Here is a 26822-nt window from a genome sequence, read left to right on the forward strand (position 1 = left end):
GCCCCAACCGGCTGACGCGGTCGGGCAGGACATCCATGCAGGAACGGTCCAGGCACACCCAGGGGTTCCTACAGTAGTGAATGCTAACTAGTCACTATGGATTGATTCATCTACAGGGTAAACTCCCCTGCTCGCACTGATCACATCGTCTGGTTGTCACCAGACAGGTCATCTGCCGAGCATCTCTTCCTGCACCATCATCACACCACATCAACGCATGCAACATCAAGGCAATCCCAACTTACCATCCCGCATCAATCCGGGGGGGATTATTTGGCCCCGGAGGATTGTGTTTTGTCCCGTAGAAGCTGAAACCCGACCCCAACTATTGCACTGCCATACATAGTCATCATGGTAGTAGTGTTGGTGTTTCCGATTGCAGAGAAATGGAAGAGTACAGGCAGATCTGGTGCAACCTGACAAATTTTAGATCTACCTATTTTAACTCCATGAATTGATCTTGCAACCCTCGGAACATGGTTGCGATGGTGGAAATCTCATTGTGAGGGTAACAATTGAAGTGGACAAGGGCAAGGCACATGGCTGGGTGGGATCGAGATCTGACCCGAGGTTACTTGACTTTGTGACTAAACAACGGATCTCGTCGGTCCCTGAGAGGCACGCATCCAGCAAAGATCGTCCATCCTCCACTTCCCATCTTCCCATCTCTTCCGGCCAGGGCTCAATCCATGTACCTGCGTTGGCACCCGTGAGTTGTCTACACCTATCCCTGAATGGTGCCTGATGCAAGGCGATTCAAAAAGTACAAACAGCATGCGACCGTGCAAAGTCGCCCTTTAGTCGTAGAAAATGGCCTCGTGGAGTCGGTTCAAGCCCAGACGTGCCTGTCCATCTCACACAGAAACCGTAGCTTCTTGACTTAACCCTAGTGGAAGTCAGCATTGGTCTCTCTGGTACCAGCTGTGCCTCACACCTCCAATGGCTGAGGACTAGCGGCTGTCCCTTTCAACCCGTGGCATGACGGATGGCCGCCTTTATACCCTCCCCTCAGGGCCGTCAGCCCTCATTGCACGATCTTGTCAGCTCGAACGGTCGGACCATTCTCCAATCTCACGGTCGGGAATTGTTTCCGTACACTTCTGAAGACTGATACATCAATAATCAGTCCAAAGATGTTTTTCTGTTATCGTCTATGGCACGTTCATTCTCACTGGACTCCTAGAAGCAGAGAAGGGGTGGGTGCAAGGCAGCCATAATGTCCGATGGTATTTGATCCTCAAGGGACGCGGAATTATCCGCAGAGTATTCACCAGTGATCGAATGGCAATTTACCCCTTCGTTGACCCCATATGAAATGAACACAGGTCACCCGTGAATTGACCTTCCACTTCGGGCACTGAAGATGATCCGGTCGGGGGCCGTCTCACTATCAAACCACCCATCCCTATAATTAGCCTCAACAACGGTCACTGGCGATCCTATGGCGATCCTCCACCTTCACAATCCCATTGTATGACATACCAATATCTGCAGAGAGCATTCGACTTCATATCAAAACCTCGCCTGTCGCCGCCCCCAAGGCCCCAAGTTCGTATTCCCATTCCTTCCCGAATTCCTGCGGGCTGAACGGGCTGAAACGCTTCTTCAATCTCGTCCCTGGATCGCTAAACACCATTCAGGGTCTTCTTTAGTCATTAGTGATTCGTTTTGACTTTGGTCCCTGCAGGGTATGGGGTCGGGCTCTAACAGTGCAGGAGAAACGGTCGCAGGTCAACGGGGATAGCATCATCTGCTCAGAGGGGCAATCACCACATGTTCTGTGAATAGCTCGTTTCTAACTGTAGATACATCACTCGTAAAAGCTGGTACTGAGAAGATGAAAAGAAAAATAAGAATCTCTTCTCAACAGTTCTCAACGCAATGCTCAACAATAACCCCCCGCTGATGACACTGTGACGAGACATCGGATCTCTCGACAAGCTCGCTCCGACTCAACTTGGGGGCCAAGCTCCACCAGACCTCAACTCTTTCGACAGCAAGTGAATGGATATGATGGGAAGCGAGACCATCTAGCTCGACGATGGAGATATAAATTGCCTGCTCGCCTCAACCGTTATCACCATCACCATCATCTTCACTTTCATCGTTCCTTATCTACCTCCTTCGCTTTTATCAACACCTACCACCTTCTCATCATGGCATTCAAAACTACCGCCGGTCTTGCACTCCTCGCTCTCGCGGGCTCCGTCAAAGCCCAGTCTGTGGATGGCTCCAAGTACAACAGCCCAACTAATGGTCCCCCGGCCAGCTACTTTGCCGCGGCCACGAACCTGCCTGTCGCGGCCTTGCAGTCAGCTGCAGCCAAGGCGAGCTCTGTACCGTCCAAGGCTACCTATCCTGTCAATACGGACAAAAACTCTCCCAAGTCGACTATTCATAGCGATTGGGTCAAGTTCAACCAGGTATGTTGCAACCTCCCTCAGATTAGTGGCAGAGCCCTCGCTAATGACTACAGGGTGCCGCACTCAGCTGGGTAGCCGACATGGATGTCGACTGTGATGGCATAGACTACAAGTGCAAGGGCAACGGGGATGGTCTGCCCGAGACCAACTGGGGAGCCCTGGCAGCTTATGAAGTTCCCTGGATTGTCATCCCAGACCAGTTCCTCACGGCCAACGAGGACTTGCTCCCGGGTAACAACATTGCCGCAGTGATCTGGTGAGTCTGCCCTCGACCTTCTAAATCGTAATGCTAACATACCTCCTTAGCAACGGCAAAATGTACTACGGCATCCTAGGTGACTCCAACGGCGACGACCCCGAGGTAACCGGCGAAGCCTCATGGCTTATGGCCCGCACCTGCTTCCCGGACGACGATCTCAACGGAGCCGAGGGACACGCCGAAGCAGACGTGACCTGTAAGCCCTACTCCCACTGACCTAAAATCGGACTACCTAATACAGAAACAGACATCGTCTTCACCGGCGACGACGCCGTCCTCCCCAGCAGTGCCCTGGACAAGAACTACATCACCAACTTCAGCACCCTGCGCTCAATGGGCGACAAGCTGGTCGGCGCTCTCGCTTCTAACCTGGGTCTCTCCAAGTCCGGCTCTGGTTCGGGCTCCAGCTCCAGCGCCACCGTACCCTCCCAGACCACCTTGGCGACGAGTGCCTCCAGCACGCCGAGTCCTTCGGGCTCCACGGCCACTTGTTCCTGGGAGGGACATTGCGAAGGTACGTGGACGCTCCGGTCGATACGAATACAATGGCTCATATTGATTTTTTGTAGGCGCTATTTGTTCTACTGAGGATGACTGCTCGGATGATTTGGTCTGTGATAGTGGGAAGTGCAGCGCTGCTGATGCTGATGAGGAGGATGATGATGAGGATGATGTGGAAGACGAGGGTGACGATGATGATGATGAGGACGACGATGAGGATGACGACGAGGACGACGAGTAATCAACATCTATCTACAATCATATCGGAGATCCTCACCATCTCAGCTCCACAGTCTCCTTCCCTTCTTAACCCTTATTTACCAAACCATATATTTTATAAAACTACCTATAATCAAACAACTTTCGAAAACAATACCACCCAAGACAACCCTCCTATTCAATAAACAAAAATAGAATCCTCATTTTTCAAATCTGTCGTATCCGAAAACCCCTTATCACCATCCACGCCCACCCTCTCCCCCGTCACATTCACATTCACATCCTCCACCTCCACCACCTTCCCCTGCTCCACCGCCTTCTTCCTAACCATAGACTCATCCACAATCCGAGCCGACTTACCCAATTCCGTCCTCCGTCGTGAATGCTTCCGATTCAGGTAGATGAGGTATAGATTAGCGAGACTGCCAGAGTCATTTAGACCTTAATTCACTTCACATACAATAACAAGAGAGAGAGGGGGGGTGGGGGGTAGGATGCTGGTACGTACACAGCAAAAACAGCTACCAGCACAAACAGAATAAGATTCGATATAAGACCCGGTCGATAAAGCGGTGCTTGGGAGGTGGAGTAGAGTTGGGGGCCGATGACCTAGTTAGGTTAATGCATTAACTCCCCATAGGTGTTGTTTGTATAGAAGGGGGGAAGGGGCCTACATTTCCCGCACACATCCCTATCAACACCACAGCCGACGTACACTTCCTCTTCGTATCGCCGGCGGTGTTTTGCGCTTCCCAGGCGTATACGAGGGGAGTTATGGCTGCGAGGCAGGAGACCTGTACATATTATCATGAATATGCTAAGTCCAGTATGCGTGAGAAAAGGGAAGAAGGAAAGGTGTCATACCAGGTAATACCCAAATAGAAGTACCCCCTTCTGCTCCCTCGGCACAACAATCATCAACAACGTTCCAATGGCAGAAATGCCCGCGAACAGGGCAATCACGAGCCCCTTCCTCTGGAACCGTGTAGCCAGCCACCCCCCGCCTAGGATGGCGATGACTTGAATCACGCCAAAGGGGATGTTGAATAGGATGGTTTCGAACGATCCGTAGCCGAATGATTTGATGATTAGGTTGCCGAATGTGCTGATGCCGCCGCTGGGGATTCTGCATTACGGTTAGTTACAATGGTGGAATAGGGGGGAGGGGGGTGTACGCACGAGATAGTCACGATGAGGAAAAACCATAGCCACGTCTTCACGTCGTATGCTGTCTCCCAGACGTGATCCCATCGCCACTCCCGCGAGATGATGCCCATTTGGTTAGCCCGGAGACGTTCCACGGCGATGACTTTTTCGCGTTCGGAGAGGAATTTGGCTTCCATTGGGGAGTCGGGCATGAAGAGGAGGACTAGGGTTGAGTAGGCGACGGTGAGGAGGCCGCAGAACATGAAGATTATCTGTGGTTTTGAGGGTTATTATGGGTATTTTGGGGAAAGTGGGGAGATGTACTTGGTAGGAGTAGAGGTTGTCGCTGTGGATGTGGCCGAGTCCGTAGGTGAATAGACTTCCGACCTGTTGGGATAGTTAGAATAGCTTGGATAGGATGGTAGTAGGGGAATTACTATAAAGGTGACCCCGTTCATCGCGTTCCATATCGCTGTTCGGAGGGTCTGCTCGCCTCGACGCCACCACATTTGCGTGACGGCCACACATGAGGGTGCTGTTTTGTTAGCAATCATATTGCTGTGTATGAAACTAGAACATACCGATCATAGCCTCAAATGTCCCCAAGGTCAGCCGCAGCCCTAGTAGACTGGGAAAGTCCGTGCACGCCGCCATGATGGCCAGCGAACTTCCCCATAGCAGCACTGCCGTTCCGATGACTTTGCCGGTAGGAGCCTTCACAAGTAGCAAGGCTGCAAGTGGTTGCACCACTAATTGAGCAAGGTACAGAATCGATCCAAGCCATGAGTACTGTTGGCCATGTAGATGCGCATCCTCGACGAGGCCAAAGATGGATACATAAGACAGCGTCGACTTGTCCAGCTGTTGGAAGAAGTATGCTCCTAGCAAGAGAGGGAGGATACGAAGATCAATGCGTCTAAGGACGTGCTTTTCTTCTTCTGGGCTGAATGTCCGCTCTTCCTCCTTGACAGTGGCTAGAAAGTCCGCTGCCTTTTCTCTTCCTGTGCCATGGGCCGTGGCGTCCACGGCGGTGATGGCATCGTGGGATTCCTCTGCACGGGTAGCCATCGTGAATACCTGCTTGCAGATAACAGACTAGATACTCGGTGACTCTATGTGATTTATATCCCTCAGCCAGGATAAACCGGCTAAAGCCACAGCACTTCCATCAATCACAGCCAGATCAGATAACTACCGAGGCCATCTCATCATCAATCTCGTCGGCTGATGTACCCCAGATTCTCCAACCCCAGTCTCCCCACATCTCGGCCTGTTTCCGGTTGATGGAAAAACTCTGGCAATTAAGCTGCGTGGGGGAAGTGGAATGTCCGTGCGAGATGCCAGATCTGCGCTTCGGGTGAGTGTCTCCCGACAGCATATAAACTAGCTACAATCATCCCCTTCATAAACAAGATCAAGAAGTTCATGAGACATTGTCACCTAAAATCACCAGCACAATGAAGAAATACGCCCTCATCGGCACCGGTGGCCGTGCCATGTTCTTCTACACGGCCATCGTGCGCGACTTCCCCAGCACCGCCCAGCTTGTCGCTTTCTGCGACACCAACTCCACTCGTCTGGCATACGCCAACTCGCAGATCCAATCGCTAGGACATGCTGCGATTCCGACCTACAATGCACGGGACTTTGACCGAATGATCGAGGAGACCCGTCCGGACGTGGTGATCGTCACCACCATCGACCGTACTCACCACCAGTACATCGTCCGTGCCTTGGAACTGGGCTGTAACGTCATCACAGAGAAGCCCATGACCATCGATGCGCCGCGTTGTCGACAGATCTTCGACGCCGTGGATCGCACCCAGCGCCAGGTCCGAGTGACATTCAATTACCGGTATGCGCCGCATAACACGCGCATCGCGGAGCTGCTGGCCAGCGGGGCGATCGGCGAGATCAATGCCGTGCATTTCGAGTGGGTGCTCAACACCTCCCATGGAGCGGACTACTTTCGTCGCTGGCATCGCGATAAGAGAAATACTGGGGGTCTGCTAGTGCATAAGTCCACGCATCATTTCGACCTGGTCAATTTCTGGCTCCGCACTCGACCTGAGACTGTCGTTGCGATGGGAGATCTGCGCTTCTACGGGAAGGAGAATGCCGAGCGGCGCGGCGAGACGAGATTCTACTCGCGTTCTCGCGGGAGTGAAGTGGCTCGGGATGATCCATTCTCTCTGGATCTGGAGGGTAATGAGAAATTGAAAGGGATGTACGCGGATGCAGAGTGGGAAGACGGGTATTATCGTGATCAGAGCGTGTTCGGGGATGGGATCAGCATTGAGGACACGATGGGTGTGATGGTCCGGTATGAGTCCGGGGCTGTGATGACGTATAGTCTCACGGCGTATGCGCCTTGGGAGGGCTTCCGGGTGAACTTTACTGGGAGTAAAGGTCGGCTGGAGGTGGAGGTTGTCGAGCAGTCGTATGTTAACTCCGGGGGTGAGCAGGCTTTGGAGGGCGCTCTTGAACGACAGAGTATTCTTCTAAGGCCTTTGTTTGAGAAGCCGGTGGAGATTGAAGTGCCGACGGGTCAGGGAGGGCATGGGGGTGGAGATCCCCAGCTGTTGAAAGATCTGTTTGGTACTCCCGATGCGGATCCTCTGGGTAGGGCTGCAACGCATGTTGATGGGGCGTGGTCTATTGCTACGGGGATTGCGGCTAATGAGTCTATGCGGAGGGGAGAGATAGTGAGGGTGAGGGATTTGATGCCGTTGTGAGTTGCTGTTTGGTTGCTTTGAGGGCTAGAATAGAAAGCATGATGGACCTGGCATACGGTAGGAAGAGATTCGTAGACTGACGATAGCTATGACTGGCTTTTGTCGATGTGCAGCTAAGAGGTCACAAGTACATCTTTTACATAGCGGAACTGTCTACCTCAAGCACATACTTAAAGAGAGGTTACGTATAAGCGTTTACTTGATTTTATTTGGGAGTTGAATACCTACAATTTTGGTATTGTAATACAGTCACTGCAAGAGGTGTCATTGAGCTACACAAACAGCTATGAGATAGAATATTTCCAAAATCGGAGCGCTTCAAACTCAGCCCGTCTCCCAGACCTAGCGTCAACGGATTAATTTGCATTGATTCTCCCCCGAATAACATGCCAAAGATCGCGCAAAGACGAATGCAGACTCAGTGATTGTAAAGGTCACCATCAAGCTCAGCAGTGCCACGCTTGTAATTATACAAGTCTCCATCAAGTTCAGCCTTGCTGCGTTTGTAGTTGTAGAGATCCCCATCGAGTTCAGCGTTGTCACGTTTATACCCGCCCCGTTTGTAGTTGTAGAGGTCTCCGTCGAGTTCGGCATTGCTGCGCTTGTAGTTATAAAGATCACCATCGAGCTCGGCCTTGTCACGCTTATAATTGTAGAGATCTCCGTCGAGCTCACTAGTACCTCGTTTGTAGTTGTACAAGTCACCGTCTAGCTCGTTGGTAGATTTGACGGCTGAGAATGTCAATACAGAATATTCTCATGGAACTGGTGAGCTACTTACCAGGCAAAGCCGCAGCCATACCAATGGCGAGGCATAAGGACAGTATAATCTTGGGGGTATGCATCGTGCTGGCTTAGAATATTTTTTTCGCCTGGAATGGAAGAAGTATGCTCTCTCACACCTAGCAGTGTGTGGGTTGATATGGTTGGTCTAGTAGGTAAGGTATCAACAGGAATTTCAAAGCCTTTATATAGATCAACACAGCCGGCTACTTGTACGGCATGTCAGAATACTGCATCGAAGTCGGTCATATGAGCGTCGAATGTGGCGAGTAACCGAACATCGTCATCACCTCCTAACACATGCATGACGATGATGTACATCCATGCCAGTTACATTGCTGGTTGGATCGACGGTGATAGTATTGTTGTGGCAACATTCGCTCTATTGCGTCTTTTCCCTTCCCAACCGAGGATAGGACATGAGGCATACTTTGCTGAAACGACTGGCGAGGCAATAGCTTGCCTGCCGTGACCCCAACTTTCCAGGAATCTAGTGTAGCTATGCTGCTTGACATCGATAGTTCAGCGGGGATGCATACATCATCGAGCTACATGGTGAAGCTCCACCCCATGACCACTGACATGTCGTTAGTCTAAGCATCCTGGAAATATCTGCACATCATCTAAGCAGGTGCAGAAGGATTCTTCGCGCGGGGTAGGCGACCATACATGAAGCTTCATATGTTCTGAACGGTGTACCCTCAGGCTCGCAGCAGCGGTTTGAGTATTACAAGCTCCCCCGCTCTCTCCATGCTTGCATGTAAGTCCTGCGGGGAAGTCAGTCATGGTGGAGATGTTTCACAATTACTCTATGGAAACAGGCAATAATGGGTTCTTCCTCAGCACATCGACTTGGGACCCTTCCAACTTCCCCCTTTGTAGACGATCACTCATCCCTCAGCCCTCATTCCTATCTACGCTCCCAACAGCCATTCCACCCTACACCCCAAAGAAAAATGTCACTCGCAAGACTCAGCACAATGTACATGGCTCTCAGAAGAGACAGAACCGACAGCACCTCTTCCTCCTCCGAGATACTGCCCTTATCAGACAGTTCAGAAGACTATCGCGATGAGTCCTTCAAAGACCACTTCGCCGAAGGCCACCATTACACGGACCATCAACGCCAACCCCACGTTCGATGGAGCAGTCTATGCTTCCACCTCATCCTAGCCCTTATCTACGGCGCAGCATTCCTAGCAGCAACGTACCGATCAACAAACAGTATCAGACATCAAGACAGTAAACCTGCGCATCTTATCGCATGTAAGCCTACCCATCCCATCAAGCTCAACCCCAAAATACAACTCCACTAACAGATCCACACTAGCCCCATTATGGGAAGCCATAGAACTCGAGCGCAAAACCATCAACGCCTCAATCGAGAGCGAGAATCCATTCAAAGGCGCTCCATCGGAAGAACTGGACCACGCATGGCACCAATTATTCATCAACTCCAATATCCGAGTTACTGCTGAAGACCTAGCGAAGATAAATCGTACATCAGTCCCGATAAGTGATGAGAAGGGGGGGTATTATGCCATTCCGGGTATGTTTCAAACCCTATGCGCAGCTCTGATCCATAGACGGATGGCCCTGACAGAAATAGATGTATATCACCAGCTGCATTGCCTGGTAAGGCCCTCCCTGCTCTACCACTTTCATCCTTCATCACGTAGTGACTGATGACCGGTACAAGAAATTCCTCCGCCAAGTAGTCTACCACAGCTACTATCATATCGGGAAACCCACCACTCCACTTCACATCGGTACATCCCCCATCTTAAATACCCAGTAGAATAGAGTCACTAACAGCAAAGCAAAAGAACACTGCATCGACAACCTCCGCCAAAACATCATGTGCAAAGCCGACATCTCTCTCCTAACCTTCACATGGGATTCCACAGATCGCGCCCCGAAACCCAACTTCGTGATCGAGCACGAATGCGCTAACTGGGACAAAGTGGATAAATGGGCCGAGGAACATCGATTCGATATCTTTGATGAAACTACCCTGGTTCATCCCACTCTGGGCCCTTCGTTCCCCGAGGAGGAGTATAAGGCCACGGGGAGGATCCCGGGACATCCGGATTTTCATCCGAATGGGTATCATGGGGATCATCGTTAGGGGATATTATCATGATGTGGGGGTTAACTGCAGACGATGTTGTATAGTGAGAGGTTTACTATGCATGGCACGAAATCTAAATATTATTTTGGGTATATACATCTACGTTTAGGAGTATCAAGCAGGAATAACACCCTGCGGATGATGAAACGTATTCTTCGGATCCAGCTCCTCCTTCAACTCCTGCAGCCGGGGTAGATTCGTTCGCCAATACTTCTGCGGCGCATTCTCCATCCTTGGGTCCGGACAGCCCAGATACGCGTGTCCCACGCTCTCTGGCACCGCGCGCGCAAGCACATCATATAATCCATCGGTGAACTCATACGTTGTTTCCGATATCGGGCCTAGGGGATTGACCATGAAGAGCTGAACCCAGAATAGCACGTCTCTGTGCGCGTACGCGGTTGCGTCTTCAGCGACGTCGTTGATGGCTCCGCCTTCCAGACTGAGAGTGACAAACCAGGCTGGCGTGCCGGCGGTGTGGTTGGCGATGTATTCGAAGAATTCGTCGATTCCGGCAGATGGAATCAACGTGTCTTGTCTGAATCCGAGAGATTTGGCGTAGAACCAGGTCGGGGTGTTGCCGACCAGCTTGAGGATGGTATCTTCCAGCGCGTGTCCGACCATGCCGAGCCAGTCGGTTAGGACTAGGATGTTGCCTGGGTTCTTAGGTGCGAAGTGGTCTTCTAGACCTAAGGCATCGTATTGTTCCTTGGATCCGAAGAATAATCCCTCGAGGATGATGTCTCCGTCGAAAATGACCATGTTGTTGTAGAACTGGCGGGTTAGGTTCTTCGCTGAGATGAAAGACTGCCAGTCCTTGACGAATTGGGCCTTTTCAGCAGTGCTGCCCAGGTTGAAGGTATACGAGTACTGGACCGCCAGACCCGGGGCCGGCTCAGTGCGGACTTTGAACTCGGTCACGATGCCAAAGTCGGCTGCGGCGCCTTTGACAGCGAAGAATACGTCCTGGTTCTGGGTATTTGAGGCTCGAACGATGCTAGAGTTGGCCAGCACCACTTCGACTTCTTCGACGTGGTCCAAGGCAAGACCCCATTGGCGCGCGGTAGGGCCGAGTCCGCCAATGGTGAAGTGTCCGCCTGTTTTGATGGTTGGGCAAACGCCGTGCGCCATGGCTCGTTTCCCGTTGTTGTAGAGTTCGATGTCAACGTCGTTCAGGGTCGTGCCCGGTCCGATGACTGCTTCGTATGTCTGGTCGTTCATGGAGAATTGGTTGAAGTGTTTCATGTCGACTACTACCGCGCCGTCTGTTCCACCGAGGCCTGTGTCGAGCACTTGTTAGTGAAAGATGGCCTAGAGGTTATTTGGCTGAGGGGACGCTACCATAGTTCCCAAAGCTGTGGCCTCCACTGCGCGCCTGCACTTTATAGTCATAGTCTGAGGCACATTTGACTATGCCGGCAATTTGTTCTGCTGTCTCCGGGTACGTGATTGCGGCCGGAGTAACCGGGAGGTTGAGGTTGTATTCGTGGACATCGGCAGTCCAAAGAAGCTGGTTTGGGAAAGCCGCAAGAGCTGAATTGCCTCCCAGGGCAGATACCAGGCAGTCACGCCCTGCTATACTGGTTGTATTGCCCATGTTGGGAGAGACTGTTCTTGAACAGGGAGATCAATTGACTAACAGTTCAAGCAGAGAAATTAAGGCTGCCATGCTCCTTTTGTTGTGCCGGGAGGCGCCGGCCTGAAGTGGGGTGAAGATTCCATGCTTTGCCAGATGAGATGCACTATTGATCGATGGATACGAACTTCCTTGGTTTGGGTGCAAAGTTGAGTCAAAATAGCGATCTCGGCCTCCACTGCCTGTTCGTTGCGCGCCGATCATGCCTCAAAATAATGCAACTTTGATCCGGTCCCCACCAAATCCCCGCCAGACCCAAATTTGTCTGATTTTACCCCTGAATTCTTACCTTGTCTTTTCAGCTAAGACCAATGGTTTGGAAGAATCTTGAGATGAGACCCGTGGATTGGAATTTTTAAACTTTGCTTCTCATAATATTTTCACCCGGTTTGTCGCCAGCGAGTCATGTTGTATTCTTACAGTTGATTCCTTTGGGTTGCGATTGAACAGAATATCTCCGTCACTACAATGATTCACTGGCAGGGGATAGCCTGATCATAAAATGGCATTCATGGCTCGTAAGATGTTTGCATCGAAAGAAAGGCATTGAGATCTGTAGCTTGCCCTTTGGCGGCACAGCTAGACATGATCGTTACATCGCGTTGAACAATGTCCTTCAACGCACAGTTGCAAGTACTTCAGATCTACATCTGAAATCTCAAAGCCGGTCCCATCCGCTTCAGCCTCCGGCTCACTGGGTTCGGAGCATTAGTGGTCGTGTTGTACGTCGCCAGTGAGTCCAACACCTCCCACTGAATCGTGCCGTTGCCCTCGCGGTAGGTACTCTTGAATGTGCCCACCGTCTGCAGACTCGGCGTGACGGGAATCTTCCCTGTTGCCACATCCTTGCCGCTAATGACGCGCTCAAACATCTCCAGCGCAAGCAAGGGCTGATAGAAGGGAACCTCATGGCCACTCTCATACACCCGCACAAAGGCAAACTGCCCTGCCTGGCGCACCTGGCCGTGCGTCACTCCATCCGAGGTGACAATGTTGGTGTAACCCGCACTGCTGAAGTTGGCAGCCTTGACCTGCAGTGACACGGCTTCCCCGCCCAGCCAGTTGCAGTTGAAGTCAGCATCGCCGGCGTACATGACCACTGTGACGCCCTGCTTGAGCAGCTTGCCCACATCTTGGATGGTGTTCATGAGTCGCCCGTCGTCACCGGTGGATGAAAAGGCGAGTCCGACAGCGTTGTTGCTCTCCGTGTAATTAATGTATGCGCCGATGGCGGCCTGCACGGACGCCTTGTTCAGGTAGTCGACGTAGAATTCGTAGGGGAACGGGTCCGGAGTGAGTTCGCGGAAGTCGTACTCATCCCGACCGGAGTAGATGTCGTAGATCTCCTCGACCTCGTTGGCGCAAAAGTTGTCGGCCGTACTGCAGACCTCGTCAATGCCTCGGGCGGCGCAGTCGTAAAGCTGGTCGAGGCAGTTTCCGGGGCCGTAAAGGTTGTTGTACATCAGCGAGCTGATAGACTTGTTGAATGGCAGGTAGTCGTATGTGTTACCCGGATATACCTGTGGATGCATTAGTGTCGAAGTAGTAGAAATCAAGGATCAAAATCAGGTAGTTACCGTAAAGTTGTAGTAGGCCTGGTATTGAATGATCGGGTCATACCAGCCATTGCCGATCATCACACTTCCCAGCTGGATCTTCTTGGCACCCGGCTGGAGATGGGCGTTCTGCTCCTCGATGTACTCATTGAAGACAGGCCCGTAGTGCCCGCCATAGCTCTCCGTGGTGAAGTGGAAGGTTTCGCGCGAGTACTGGGGAAATGCGCCCATGAAACCCTGCAGGGCGCGGTAGAAGTTGGGGGCGGCGTTGTCGGTGGAGTTTGCCGTAAGGCTCACGTTTGGGTAGGCGTAGGTGCCACAGGACATGTCTGCTGCATAGTCGGGGCAGACAGTGGAGGGCAGGGCAATTACATTGTCTGTGGAGGGATCCACATAGCCGGGGACCGGAATGCTGTAGGAGAAGCCAGTCTGCACAGGCTGGTCAATGTAGAGCATGTTGCTGGCGTTGTTCCAAGAGTACGGGTTGTTGTAGACGGAGCCATTGGCGTCAATGCCGCATGGGCCGTGCTCTTGGAACAAGCCGATCATGGAGGAGGAACCAGGGCCTACGAATGATTAGCAATTGGACTGAAATGGTGGCCGGGGTCAGACATGCCTCCATTGATCCAAACGGTCAAGGGAGCCTCGGTGGGATCTTGATTGCGTGCCTCAAAGAACCAGAAGAAGATGTGCTCATGCTCGGCGACATCGAGATAACCAGAGAAACTCTTGACGCTGGGATCGGTCTCGCAAATGCCGGTGGGGACCTGTTTGTAGCGGACGGGGATGTCGAGATATCCCTTGGTGGGAATGAGATCCGTGGGCGGAGACACAAACTGGGCCCTGGAGACGGGCAAAGCGGCCACCAAGGCAGCAGCCCAGAGGGAGTACATGGCGGACAACAGAATTAAATGGGGAAAAAAGCTCTCGAAGTGAAGATATTAGAGCATGCTCTCCACCCTTTTATCAAGAAAGTTTGCTATCTCTTATCGTCAAGAGAGAAGTGTGGAGTAACAATGCTTAGGTGACTGGGGAGATAAGTACCAAGTTGAGTAGACGCGTGACCTGCCGATCGCTGGCAAAGCCGACGGAGTCCGAGTCACCGTTAGCAACAAAAACACCATTCGACATTCTACTATGTTCGATATTATTATCATGACTCCACATTTCTTCTTCATTCGAGCTTAGCTCTCATGCTAACGGATATATCTTCTTCACACTAACTTATCCACACTTGACGCCTCACCGTCAAGGAATGATTCCATGTCTTGAGCCATTCCGTGCTGGAACCAATCATTTCACTAACAGAGTGTAGGATAGTCATTATGTTCTGCATAAGATGCATATCCTGTTCAGCTATGTCTTATGGCATTCATAACTCACTGTCCAAGCTCTGTCATCGATCATTTTGGTCCCTCAATCAACACCTTGATTGAGCCGCTACTCGCATCCGACGCCGTCTGAAACGCCTTGGAAGCGTCTTCAAAGGCATAGACATGAGTGATCATCGGGCCCAAATCAATCACTCCGCTGGACATCACCCGGATGGCACGAGGCCACATGTTGACATAGCGCTGCTGGAACTGCAGGTCGATCTCGCGCTCGCTCAGTCGCATGAATGGAAACTGAAGCTTGTCCTTGCCCACGCCGACCACAAACACTTTGCCCCCAAACTTGACACTCTGAATAGCATTGGCGATGGAACTCTCGACTCCCGTGCATTCTTGGGCAACCACGGGCTCGCAATCCTCCCCACCCATCAACTGCACCACCCGAGCTGCGAATTCCTTGTCCGTCTCCTCCGGCCGAACCTGCAGTGTTCGAGCAGCAGGCACGAACTGTTGCGCGAACTGGAGACGCGCCGGGTTAACATCGCTAATCACAATGGGATACGCCCCAGCAGCGCGGCAGCATTGCAGCACCACCAACCCAATTGGCCCTGCGCCACAAATCAACACCGGGTCTCCAATCTTGACCCCCGAACGAGTCACTGCGGTGAGTGCGACACTCAGTGGCTCCAACAAGGCGCCTTTCTGAAATGATAGATCGCCGATCTTGTGGCACCAGATGGCGGGATGGTTCACGTAGGTCCGCAGGAGACCATGAGATGGTGGACTGGAGCGGAACTGCAGATTCTTGCACCCATTGTAGCGCCCGGTAAGGCACGGTTCGCAAGCCTTGCAGACAATATGAGGTTCAACCGCGACGCGATCTCCGACTGCGAGTGTCGTGACCGAAGGGTGGACCTTGACGACGAGCCCTGCAGACTCATGCCCCAAGATATGTGCTTCATTTACCACCCACGGACCGATCCCGCCATGTTTCCAGAAGTGCACGTCCGAACTTGATCGGTACGATTAGCTCTCATCATAAATGAATGGGTTTGGACGACAGGTTTACCCGCAGATGCCACTGAACTTGATTGCTATTGTGACCTCTCCCTCTGCTAAGCTTGATCCATCGTTTATATGTTCGAGGGCAGGTTCTGCCTCCTTGATAAAGAGATTATGTTCTGGGTCCGTATAGACCCCTCGGTTAGGAAGTTGCAACTCCATTTTGTCTGTGGACGTGTTTCTGAATACTTCTTGTGAATCTTGAAGTAACTTAACTGGCTCATGAGGATATTATAGAGTCGTCTTAGGAATATTTAAGCCATACTCATAGATCGAATGCTACATACCTCCCTCGACGTATGGGGAAATATACGCGGGGTTGGGAAGAGCGGGGGCGCGCAACCCCACTGCCCCTGCCGGATGATCGTTGATCGCGATGCTGCAGTTCGCATGATTTACTCAAATCAGGCAATGTGTGGCGGTACAATTTGGTCCGAATCTCTTCTGTATAAGTTCAAGACCCTTATCATTATAGGGCGAGGCTATCGAAAACCTCCAACAGCATCTATGCTTGGAGAAAGGCCACAATAGTCATACTGTTATGATCTGATAACTACTAGTTAGTAGTAACAGTGATCAATCATGCTCTTTCTCCACTGATGGAAGTGGGGAAGCTGGGAGATAACCGAAACCGCGGAAACTGATCGTCATCCTTTTTACATTGGATAAAGTCAACTCACCTGCTATTGTCACTTCGCCCACAATGAATATTATTCTCTTCGGTCAAAATGCAGAGATCAGAAAAGGATTCACCTGGACTGCAAAAGGTGGTCACCAGTATGGTATGTAGTAACTTTTCTCGACAGAGTCGTTCTAGTTACTCGGCTAAGTATACAGTGTCTCACTGCTGCCCGCGACTTTGCCTTTAGAGGCAAAAGCGTGCTCCTCGTTGGAGCTCGAGATCTGTTGTGGACTGCAGATACGGGAGAGGTCACCGAGGTGGAGATCGGTGGCACTTTGGTGCACTGGCAACAACCACATGTATTCGGCGAGCTGCACCGATATGAATTCACTAATTTTGAGGGCTTTGAAGACTGCGGCATTTCCTGAGAATGGTGAGTCCATGGTCAAGAAATCGCGGTCTTGACCTACTAGAGTGCAGGAACCTGCTGAGAGACGGGTCGTGATGAAGTGACTAGAAAAACTGAGGGAGAAATTTTACATGTTGATGAACAGGCCGGGCGCAGTGTAATCCAGGTCCTGTTTAGCACGGCTTCGAGTGTCGAACACAATCCAGACTATATCGAACTGGATAAGCTCAGCCTTGCGGGTCGTATTGCGCAGCTCTATGGTTGCAGCCAGGAGGGAATGTTGATGCTTAGCGCACATACCGCTTCTTTTTATGGTGTATCGTCGTAGAAGGTTTCCTTTGCCGAAGTGCCTCATACCCATGCATTATGCACCTTTAATCCTGCCATGATGGAGATAGTCACCATGAGATATAAGATCGCACGAGGCATCACGACCTTTGTGCGCGCAATTCTTGATGACTCCAAAGTAGCCCGGATCTTTGGTTCTCCTGTGACATCAATATTCAGACAGGCGGTGTTTTCCCTGTCACCCTCAAGGATGGAAACCAGTCTGTGTCCAACTTCGTCATCTCGACATTTCCCATCAATGTGATTTTTTCCATCGCCTTCGATCCCCCTCTGCCTACGCCCAAAGGGAAGCTTTCTCCACCGGGGTTACCCCGGCAAAATGAAATGAGCTACTTGTATGCACATCAACCGATCTTAGAAACGGGTTCAATGTTAGCTGTGAGGGAGGCGATATGCCCTATGCAAGCGGGTTTGCAGATGGAAAGCACGGCACACACACTCCCTCCTCACATTGCTTGCCCATCCAGGGAACAATCTGAACCGCTCAGAGGAGAACATCCGTCTGGTGGAGACACTTCGTACAGGCTGAATTTGCATGTGGCCACCACTGGTCTGAGGATCCAAATGGCGGCGGCGTCATGCCGATTCGGGGACCTGGATTCTTGCAAAAGTATCATGATGCGATCAGGAGGCCACACGGACAGGTGTGTTTCTGTGGGTCAGACTTTGTGGATGGCTGGCGCGGATTTATCTAAGGTGCCTTCGAAGACGGCCATCGAATCACTAGAGACATATTGCGACAAAACTAGAAGATGCGGATTAGTATGTACTTTAGAATTGTATTTGTGGCATCGAAGCTCGTCTTGAAGCCTCCGTTGCATACTCTCTTTATGGATTCTTAGTGTCTTTTTTCATCCAAGCAGAGACCTACCACTGCAACGTGCGTTAGTATATATAGTTGACAAATAGTCATCGTCTAGGGCAGACAAGCGGTACCATAGACAAGAATATCAGAGATCACCATAGTTAAAACGATAACGAGCTAACAATTAAGCTTAATTTCTATGTGGAGGAGATCTCAGAAATGAAAGCAGAGGTATAGTAGCTGTATGCACCTCTTGCAATCAGCTGCATTGCGATGGATACGAGCAGAGTATCTTACTGTAACCGAAGACATGGAGAGTGAGTAAGTGGGACGCCGAGGTATGTTATTTTTAGTAGTTCCGCGACATAATTGGTTGACTACGTAGGCGGAAGGTACTAATACACCATCTAACCATCTAACCATACGTACCATACATATTTACCAGCTCCATCACTGAGTTGCACTCATTGCAGGCACCGGCTTCTCCCACGTGATGGTAATAATACCGAAACAACAGCTCCATCTGGTGCCACTTCCCACGACTGGCTCGGTTTGCCGGAAGCGCCGTCACCCGCGATCATACGACGCCCACCACCGAATCTTGGCCGAGGATCACCGCCCGCCTTTGCCTTCAGGCAGCGCAATTGGAGATGGAGTTCACTTCAGTCCATGCCTCGCCTTTCCTTTCTCGGTCGCTTGTGATTTGGACTGGCTGGCCACCTACTCTCCCTCGGACCCTTTCTCCCTCTGCTACATCATCATCTTTGAATCATTTGCCGTCGTGGGACAACATTGAGGGGGTGTCTTTGCAAAGTACATGCGCCCCTCTTCTCATTTTAGCCTCTTTAGCATAACATAGCAAGAAGTCAAAATCTGCTCCGCCGGGACGGAGAGCCACTGATCCAGTCATTATCCAGTCACTGGCCGCGCCCTCAACCGCCCAACGGTTCGATAAGATCTAAAACGTACCTTGCCTGCCCTGCCCTGCCACGGTCGTCTCCGGAAGCCACCACAACCCTGTCAGCGTCAAACCTTCTCTTTCTCTCTTCCTACTACCTGCATCGCCTGGACAGATCATCTACCAGGCTGTATTATTGCAACCAACTCAGTTTCAATCATCCACAAATACCCTCAACTACTGCCCGTCTGCTTGTCCCTGAGCCAGACTCCACTGTTCATAATCTAGTCTCGTTAGCGCGTCTGGTTGGGGTGGGTGATACCCTCGCCGGTGACTTCAACCCGCAACTAGCCGCATCGCTCCTGACCCTTTCCCCTCAGGTATGCCTGCCTCTTCATAGAACACTCACCACAACGACTTTGTTCGATCAATGCTATCTTGCTCATATCCGTCTCCTTGTCACTAACCTATCACTAAACGCTAGCCGGAGTTCACCTCCGTACTACCTGCCGCAGGGCACTGACGCCATCGATTGTGGTCCCGGCCTTGGCCGCTGGACGGAATGGCACTGCCCACCATGGGGAGCGACTTTCAGCTCTTCTCCCCTCTCCAGTCTTCGGACAGAAGAGACTCACAGGCCGATTCCACGACCTTCGCCCAGTCTACAACGGAAGATTCGAGTCAGGATTGGACGCAGTGGATGAGATGGGACGACAAGGGCTTCGCCGATGGGGCAAAAGACGTCTCCCAATCCCCTTTTGATACTACCTTCACCTCACCCAATGCGTCAATTGGCAACACGGATCTCTTTCAGAAGTCCGACTTTTCTCCCGACATCAACCTGGACTGTACCAATATTCCTTTCGATTCCTTGCTCGACCAAAACTACAGTGGCGTGTGCCAATCGAAGATCGGATCCATTGGGACTGACCTCCAGTCAGCGCTGTCCGCTACGTCCGGATCCCCGCTATCCTCAGAAGGAACTGCTCGCAAACGCAAGTCGGGCAGTGATGATGATGGGTCAACCGTGAGTGGAGTTGTCCCGACCGGTAAGAAGATGCCGGCCAAAAAGCGAGCGCACAACGTTATTGAGAAACGGTATCGAGCCAACCTCAATGAGAAGATTGCCGAGTTGAGGGATAGTGTACCCAGTCTCCGAGCGTCCAAGAATGCATCGGACAGTCTAATGGATGACGATGACGAAGGGGTCACTCCCGCCAACAAGTTGAACAAGGCCTCTATCCTTTCAAAAGCCACCGAGTACATTCGTCACCTGGAGATCCGGAACAAGCGACTTGAGGATGAAAACATGGCCTTGAAGAACCGACTTCGTCAAGCGGAAAAGGCCGTTGATCAGTCACTGACCTCCGCAGCATCCGTCTCCTCACCCAGCAACTACACCGTTTCCACAGAGTCTGGCGCGAGCTCATCCCCCAGTGTGTTTTCGCATGTCGAGGATAGTCCTAGTGACCACTCGCCGACCTCTCTCTATCCTCCCGAAGGTTTGCTGAAGGTACCCGATGCCTTCAAACGCATGCGAGAGGAATCCACCACCAAAGAGAACGCGTGGTCCCAGTCATACATCCAATACCCCAGCAGCAATAACAGTGTCTCATCCCCGTGTGGTGGTCGTACCAGGCGCTCTTATTACCCCAACAAGTACATGCTTGGTGCCCTTGCTGGTTTGATGATCGTCGAGGGTATGGGCAGCGAAAAGAAAACGGAGTCAACCGCCAAGGGGCTGCTGGCATTGCCGATGAACCTGTTTGGAAACCTGCAAGCTAGCCTCCAGAGCCCCACAGCAGCATATTGGCTTGTGATGGCTCGAAACTTTTGGTACTCGTGGCATGCACGAGCCATCTCGCATTTTCTTATTCTCGCCACCCTTGTCGTCGGCAGTGCATTCATTGTCTTCGTTTACCTCTTCAACGCTACCCCTGGTGAACAGTCCTCTTCGCTGAAGACTTCGTCACCGTCTGATACATCGTCAAATTTCCGACGTCAGGCCTGGCTGACAAGTATACAGCGAGTCGGGGTCCCGCGCCACCGCTTTTTTCACGAGTGGTACGTCGTGACCTCGCGCTGCTTTGAGTACGTCCTGCGGTGTCTCCTGGGTTGGAAACTGTATTCTTCGATTACCGGGGTTACCGAGGAGGACGAAAAGGGACGAGTCAAGACCTGGGATATTGCAATTGACGCCCAATTGGCTGGTGGCGACGCTGAAATCAGCAAGAGTCGTCTAGTCCTTACCATTTTTGCGGCAGGTACCCTGCCTAGGAGTCCAATGAGGATGATGCTCAAAGCTCTCCATTGCCGTATCCTACTTTGGAGAGTTGGGGACCGCGGCTCTTGGAGCTTCGACTTGTCGAATGATGTCGCTCGTTCATTGGCAAGGTATCAATGGGACCTCGCTCGGTCCATGCACAAGGTTATGCCGAAAGATCATCCTGATGCCTTGCCTAGCCACCTAGCCGCGTTGTTGCAACTGGACTGCGACGAAGTCATGATTGATAGCATCGTGCAAAGAGCGGCAAACCTCACTTGGAATCGTCCCACTCAAGAAGGCACTGATGATGACCAGGCTCTTCTGGATGTGGTGGAAGAAGACCCTGCCATTCAATCTTCCCTGGATGCCCTTGCGGCTTGGTGGTCTAGCCATCTCTTGCAACGGGCGCTGCTCAGATACTTCGAAGCTAGCTCTGGTGGTCCTGACGCGAAGAAGAGTCGCGATCTATTCAAGGCGAAGATTAAACTGGCCCTGGATGTCGCTCCTCAGCCTTCCGCCGCCCATACTCGAGCGTTGGTGATGAAGGCAGTATTCTTTGAGCAAGACCGCGCTGCGAATATCGGAACGGTCCTCGCCGCGTTGCCGAAAGATAAAGGGAAGAGCAAACAGAACCAAGCATCTAACTTTCTTGACTCATCTCTTCCCGTGTCCGTGCGGGAAGAAATTGCAATCTCGGTTCGCTGTGCAATGATTGCGGCTATTTTTACGGCCAGGACTACAGGCGACACTTCTCTACCCGCTTCCTTCACTATCCAACGAGCTGTTACATGGTTCAATCAGTTGCCGCTTGACCCGGTGGATCTGACGCTTCTCGGGTTCGCGTCTGTGTACCATCTGCTCCATGTCTTAGCCTCTGACACCGACTATCTGTCGTCCTCCGAGTCCTCTTCACCATCTTCTCCCGCCTCGCGCAGTTCTACCCCGTCGTCTTCGCTTTCCTCTGATGAAGAGGAGAATGACAAGCCACGGGTGTCACAGAAGGCCGAGATTTTGCCGCAATCCATTCCGAATTTGGGTCGTGTGGCATCTGAACTCATGTACTGGGCGCGGAATGCATACAATCCGGCCTTCTACGGTTTCACTTCTCAGCTTGTCAAGGTTATTGAAACAGAATGCACCTCGCTATGCCATAGTGCTGGGGTCGACGTGACCGATTATTCTTGCATTCAGGAGGAGAAGATCAAGTCGAAACAACTGAAAGACAAGAAGAAGAAAAAGTACCCAAGAAGGTCGTGATCACTCGTCGATTAGACGGATAAAAATAGAGAAGAAAACAAAGACGGATTTTTCGACTTTTGGTGCTTCTGGTCTCGATGACAGTGACTGCCGCCTGGAGCCCAGCAGTTCCATAATCTCGTGACAAATTCCCCCACCCGGATACACATTTTTAAGAGATATCACGGTTACGTTCCCATTAATGATATGACTAAAGTCGGAATCGTCTTCCTTGTACGTTTATTTTTTCACCTTGCTTTACTTCAAAGGCGATTTATTGTTGTGTGACTGGGCTGCGCAATCGCTGATTTGCACCCTCCCATTTCTTGTTGCCCTGGTCAAAGGCGTTCCTGGATTGTGACACTGGTCTGTTCAATTATCCTCCCTCAGCTTCCGGAATGGAACGGAAATAGATGTTTGAGACCTTTCATCCTCATCTGTCTGTAATTTATAATAATGTCTTGCGTTAGTCGTATCGAATGTGGCCAGGGCTGAAACCTCTCCTTAAGCGCATGCTTTGCTTCAGTTATCATTCATGTATGCATGCGTATCCATGACTGAAGATGGTGCCTGTCTCAGTTGTGTCGCGGTTCCTGTAGCGGATGTCTCATGTTGTCGGGTTTCTCCTGGGCCATGTCTCAGGCCCGTTACTTACCCCTGGCTATGTCTCAGGCTCGATCAGTATCATTTTGCTTTCGGCCAAAACTTTCACTTCCGAACATTGGGCATGTGGAATAGACTTTGGCAGTCCCCCGACCACGCGGCGTGCACCCTCTGGTCCCGTGCCTGACCCAGTTTTGTAAGCACATTAAGCTTGCCGGCATTCAAGCTAGCAAACTTTCACTGTCAAGGTTCAGACAAGGCAGTCTGTTAATATGGCAAAGATGCATTTTACGACTGCACTGCGCCGCGTCTTCACCTCATGACGTCGCATGGTGCCTGAAAGTGGCCGAGAGCCTGATGTTGGCTATATTTTCACGGCAGGTGACAGTTGACCTGGCTAGAACAAAAAATCTCATGGTATGGTGGAAAATATGGTGGCATTGGAATGGTCGATCGGGGCCTCGACAAGCCTCAGTTGATGAGCTAATCAGGTACTTTCGGCGGGAGCCCTGAGTGAGTGAGACAGTCCCAAGCTTGCGCCGTTGCAACCGGCTCAGGTCGAGCTTCAATGGCCGATGGTTATCGGTCGGGATGCAACCATTATCTCGGGTTCCCCAGGCATTCAAGCGATCATAGATTTCCGTCCCTCCTTGTTAATCGTGTGCTCTCCATGGAATCCAGCCAGTCCATGACGTCAGTCCTGTTGACTGCCTCCTATATGGGAAGGATGGAATTGAACATGTCTCTGTCAAGCATGGCCAGCCACTCAACATCCAAATGTGTTTTAGATGCATTCGACAACAGACTCTCTGTTAGTTGCGCAAGTAGACGTATTCCTGGATACCCTACTCGGTACATCCATTGAGCTGCTCAACTCTCGTTTTAGGCTGGGATCCAACACCACCCACGTCCGAAGCTTACATCACCATCAAGTCATGTATTTGTAAACCAGTTAGAAAGACGGGCGAATGCAACAATCTGCTATCCACAGGAGGATGATTGGAGTCTATCCGGGTCTGTGGACGCTGCAGCTACATCCACCTTCTTTCCGTTTCCGGCGGTGCCATTCCATTGCACGGCAGACCAACAATTGATTGGCCACACGCTGAAGAAAGCTTAACGGAAGCCAAATCTGAAGAACCCGCTTTTCCTTGGCCATTATACTCAAGATTGAAGCTTGCCATGCTAGCCAGAGGAGCTCTTGTGCCTGTTTCCCACTGAAGTAGACAATTTCCAGGCACGCTTCCGCGGACCCTCCCAGCCCCCCACTCTTCTAGGTTGCAATCGTCTGATACATGTGGAAGCTGAGATGTAGTGTCTGGATGCGCCAATATCCTGAGAGCACGACACACTGGAGATCTGTCAGCCCAATCCAAGATGGCCTCTGAAGCCCCGATCCGGTTACATGACGGCATCGAAGAAATACTCGGGAGTCGCTTCGGGGCGCCACGATCGGAACCATATGCATGGTAGCTCGACTTGTCATATATGTAGCTGGAGAATACCCTGTTGGCGTGACTTGGTTTCTTTAAATTTCATTTTCTGGGAACGCGCGCCTCCGTCGACTCGACATAGATCTCAACACTGAACCCAGCCCCACACTTTACGCCTACGCAGGTAGCCTCAAGGCAAAGACATCATGGGGGTAGATCATCTACAGCCCGGGGAGGCCCGACAGATAGACTACCATCCACCAATGAATGTAGCGTTGGCCACGCCCATGTTCATTCTCGCTGGAGCCTTGTTCGTTCTGTTTGTTGGCCGTACACTAATACGAGTTTACCATCGCCGGCGTTTACGCGAAATTCTACGAACCGATAAGCAGGGTCGATTCAAACGAAGGAGCACCATCTCGACCAGTTTATACAAGCATGTATTCCATGCGCCAATCCTCTCCAAACGCCATAGTCGCTACTTGAAACTCGGCAACAACATCCACATGGGCATCCTTCCGCTGCGGTTTGAAGCAGCTCTGCTCGCCGTCTACATAGCAATCAACGTTGTCTTCTTCTTTGTCATGGTTGACTGGTGGAAAGACTGGGACGAAGTGATCTTCGAGTTTCAATATTCGGCAGGTAGTATGGCGGTGTTGAACCTGCCCGCGCTGGTTTTGGCAGCAGGCCGCAATAACCCTTTGGTACCTCTTCTGGGCATCAAATTCGATTGTTTCAATCTCATGCACCGTTGGGTTGGACGGACCATCATCTTCTCGGCGCTTGTCCATATGATTGCTGCTATTAAAATGAAAGTGTTCGAAGGTAAGTATGGTTGTGCGATTGGGCGATGTGGAAAGCTGACGGTCGACAGAGGGCGGCTTGGTCGCGGCCACACATCTCATCTGGAATACTAAATTCTTCATCTGCGGCTTGGTTGTATGTTTTATCGCTGCAATAGGCTTGGGCCTCATCGCTGATGACTTCGATGAATGTAGGCCATCTTCGCGTTCACGGCGATCCTCTTTCAGTCCTTGTCGCCAGTCAGACATGCATTCTATGAAGCATTCCTTCACTCCCATATCGCTTTGGCCATTATGGCATTCGTGGGCTTATGGTACCACTTGGAAGGCATGTCGCATCAATATGCCATGCTGGTTACAGTGGTTCTCTGGGGCTTCGATGTAAGCATTCTGTTCCTTCAGAGGGATGAGAGATAGTCCATTCCTCGTGTCAAATTTCATCGAGTATGGCTAATAGCATTCAGAGAGCAATTCGACTGGCATGTGTTATCTGGCGCAATATTGGCACGCGATGCTCCAAGGCTACCGTGGAGATGCTCCCTGGTGATGTGGCGCGAGTGAATGTCACCTTGGCACGGCCATGGAGATTCAAAGCTGGCCAATATGCGTACTTGTATATGCCATCAGTGGGTTTGTGGACTTCGCATCCCTTCTCGGTAGCCTGGACATCGAAAAACGGAACAAGTGTGATTGATAAGGATGCCACCAACTCCTCCAATGACTCCCTCGATCGTGCAGTAGGAGGGTCGCCGGAGACGACGGTATCTTTCCTGGTCAAAGGACGCGATGGACTCACTAGTAAGCTCGTACGAAAGGCGGGCAACTCGCCCGAGCGGACATTCAATGCGATCACCCTTGCAGAAGGGCCATACGGTAAGCCTTCCCATGCATAGCTCAGATAGTATCTGACAAGAACAGGGGGGCTGGAGTCACTTGATTCATATGGATCAGTGCTTCTGGTCGCGGGCGGCATTGGTATCACGCACCCAGTCGCCTACCTCCTCGAGATCGTGAACGGGTTCGCATCCCGGTCAACTGCTGTCCGACGAGTGACCCTCGTCTGGGTCGTCCGCAGCTTAGGTGAGTCGACCAGCAGAACTTTGTTCAAGCAGCCATGACTTACCCCTTGTTAGACCACTTGTCCTGGATTCAGCCCTGGATGGTATCCCTCTTTAGCCACCCAGCCCTGCAAGGGCCGAACGTGCCAAAACAGGAGTCCTACTTTGAATTCCCCGAGCTCGCCCTGTCGATCCAGATCTACCTCAGCACTCGCGACAGCAGCCCCGAAGATTTCTCCCCAGAGTCACCATGGGCCATTTCCGCCCCGACAGGAGTGGCGATAAGCATCAACACCGGCAGGCCATCCTTCCGGGACACTCTGGATGTCGAGATGGCGCACCAGGTCGGCGCAATGGCTGTGAGTGTTTGCGGACCTGGCGAGATGGGCGACGATGTGCGTCAAGTAGTGAGGGCGAAGCAAGGGAACAAGAAGGTGGACTTTTACGAGGAGACATTTTCATGGTAGTTTACTTACTGCTGACTTTTGTGTTTGCTTACCCTTCCTTCACCAAGTCTGATACTAAGTTATTCCGATTCATGTTTAACTACTACTTATAC

The 26822-nt window shown here is 51.5% G+C and overlaps 10 protein-coding genes across 10 annotated transcripts; 5 read left to right on the forward strand and 5 right to left on the reverse strand.

The window, feature by feature from the left end:
- Positions 1-2153: 2153 nt before the first annotated feature.
- On the forward strand, positions 2154-3426 carry BO88DRAFT_366768 (glycoside hydrolase family 75 protein; the record flags this gene model as incomplete). Its single annotated transcript, XM_025704052.1, has 5 exons — positions 2154-2423; positions 2477-2679; positions 2730-2878; positions 2930-3196; positions 3252-3426. 5 exons carry the CDS (start codon positions 2157-2159, stop codon positions 3422-3424), a joined length of 1059 nt encoding a protein of 352 aa, XP_025562336.1.
- A 154-nt stretch (positions 3427-3580) lies between these two features.
- BO88DRAFT_463726 (putative MFS transporter) lies at positions 3581-5806 on the reverse strand (the record flags this gene model as incomplete). The annotated part of the gene is made up of 8 exons (XM_025711284.1): positions 5130-5806; positions 4986-5083; positions 4873-4935; positions 4582-4820; positions 4267-4528; positions 4104-4196; positions 3911-4011; positions 3581-3824 (listed from the first exon to the last, which is right to left on the reverse strand). Exons 1-8 carry the CDS (start codon positions 5614-5616, stop codon positions 3581-3583), a joined length of 1587 nt encoding a protein of 528 aa, XP_025562337.1. The 5' UTR covers positions 5617-5806.
- Positions 5807-5988: 182 nt separating this feature from the next.
- Positions 5989-7283, forward strand: BO88DRAFT_463734 (Gfo/Idh/MocA family protein; the record flags this gene model as incomplete). The annotated part of the gene is made up of 1 exon (XM_025711285.1): positions 5989-7283. The coding sequence occupies exon 1, from the start codon at positions 6006-6008 to the stop codon at positions 7281-7283; it is 1278 nt and encodes a 425-aa protein (XP_025562338.1). The 5' UTR covers positions 5989-6005.
- A 418-nt stretch (positions 7284-7701) lies between these two features.
- On the reverse strand, positions 7702-8204 carry BO88DRAFT_463737 (uncharacterized protein; the record flags this gene model as incomplete). The annotated part of the gene is made up of 2 exons (XM_025711286.1): positions 8065-8204; positions 7702-8015 (listed from the first exon to the last, which is right to left on the reverse strand). Exons 1-2 carry the CDS (start codon positions 8126-8128, stop codon positions 7702-7704), a joined length of 378 nt encoding a protein of 125 aa, XP_025562339.1. The 5' UTR covers positions 8129-8204.
- Positions 8205-9022: 818 nt separating this feature from the next.
- BO88DRAFT_454238 (oxidase ustYa family protein) lies at positions 9023-10194 on the forward strand (the record flags this gene model as incomplete). The annotated part of the gene is made up of 5 exons (XM_025710794.1): positions 9023-9332; positions 9397-9615; positions 9676-9701; positions 9766-9835; positions 9893-10194. 5 exons carry the CDS (start codon positions 9023-9025, stop codon positions 10192-10194), a joined length of 927 nt encoding a protein of 308 aa, XP_025562340.1.
- A 117-nt stretch (positions 10195-10311) lies between these two features.
- BO88DRAFT_389679 (FAD-binding oxidoreductase) lies at positions 10312-11794 on the reverse strand (the record flags this gene model as incomplete). The annotated part of the gene is made up of 2 exons (XM_025704929.1): positions 10312-11477; positions 11539-11794. 2 exons carry the CDS (start codon positions 11792-11794, stop codon positions 10312-10314), a joined length of 1422 nt encoding a protein of 473 aa, XP_025562341.1.
- A 504-nt stretch (positions 11795-12298) lies between these two features.
- On the reverse strand, positions 12299-14369 carry BO88DRAFT_366775 (serine carboxypeptidase). Its single transcript, XM_025704053.1, has 3 exons — positions 14006-14369; positions 13411-13955; positions 12299-13353 (listed from the first exon to the last, which is right to left on the reverse strand). Exons 1-3 carry the CDS (start codon positions 14280-14282, stop codon positions 12478-12480), a joined length of 1698 nt encoding a protein of 565 aa, XP_025562342.1. The 5' UTR covers positions 14283-14369; the 3' UTR covers positions 12299-12477.
- Positions 14370-14702: 333 nt separating this feature from the next.
- Positions 14703-16413, reverse strand: BO88DRAFT_59135 (NAD(P)-dependent alcohol dehydrogenase). The gene is made up of 2 exons (XM_025712989.1): positions 15790-16413; positions 14703-15732 (listed from the first exon to the last, which is right to left on the reverse strand). The coding sequence occupies exons 1-2, from the start codon at positions 15942-15944 to the stop codon at positions 14793-14795; spliced, it is 1095 nt and encodes a 364-aa protein (XP_025562343.1). The 5' UTR covers positions 15945-16413; the 3' UTR covers positions 14703-14792.
- A 2658-nt stretch (positions 16414-19071) lies between these two features.
- Positions 19072-22644, forward strand: BO88DRAFT_59184 (basic helix-loop-helix domain-containing protein). The gene is made up of 2 exons (XM_025712990.1): positions 19072-19244; positions 19349-22644. The coding sequence occupies exon 2, from the start codon at positions 19427-19429 to the stop codon at positions 22385-22387; it is 2961 nt and encodes a 986-aa protein (XP_025562344.1). The 5' UTR covers positions 19072-19244; positions 19349-19426; the 3' UTR covers positions 22388-22644.
- A 1852-nt stretch (positions 22645-24496) lies between these two features.
- BO88DRAFT_59188 (ferric reductase family protein) lies at positions 24497-26794 on the forward strand. Its single transcript, XM_025712991.1, has 6 exons — positions 24497-25227; positions 25277-25341; positions 25401-25586; positions 25670-26078; positions 26124-26285; positions 26339-26794. The coding sequence occupies exons 1-6, from the start codon at positions 24609-24611 to the stop codon at positions 26728-26730; spliced, it is 1833 nt and encodes a 610-aa protein (XP_025562345.1). The 5' UTR covers positions 24497-24608; the 3' UTR covers positions 26731-26794.
- Positions 26795-26822: the final 28 nt, after the last annotated feature.

The sequence above is a fragment of the Aspergillus vadensis genome (assembly GCF_003184925.1).
Source record: "Aspergillus vadensis CBS 113365 unplaced genomic scaffold BO88scaffold_13, whole genome shotgun sequence".
Lineage (NCBI taxonomy): Eukaryota > Fungi > Ascomycota > Eurotiomycetes > Eurotiales > Aspergillaceae > Aspergillus > Aspergillus vadensis.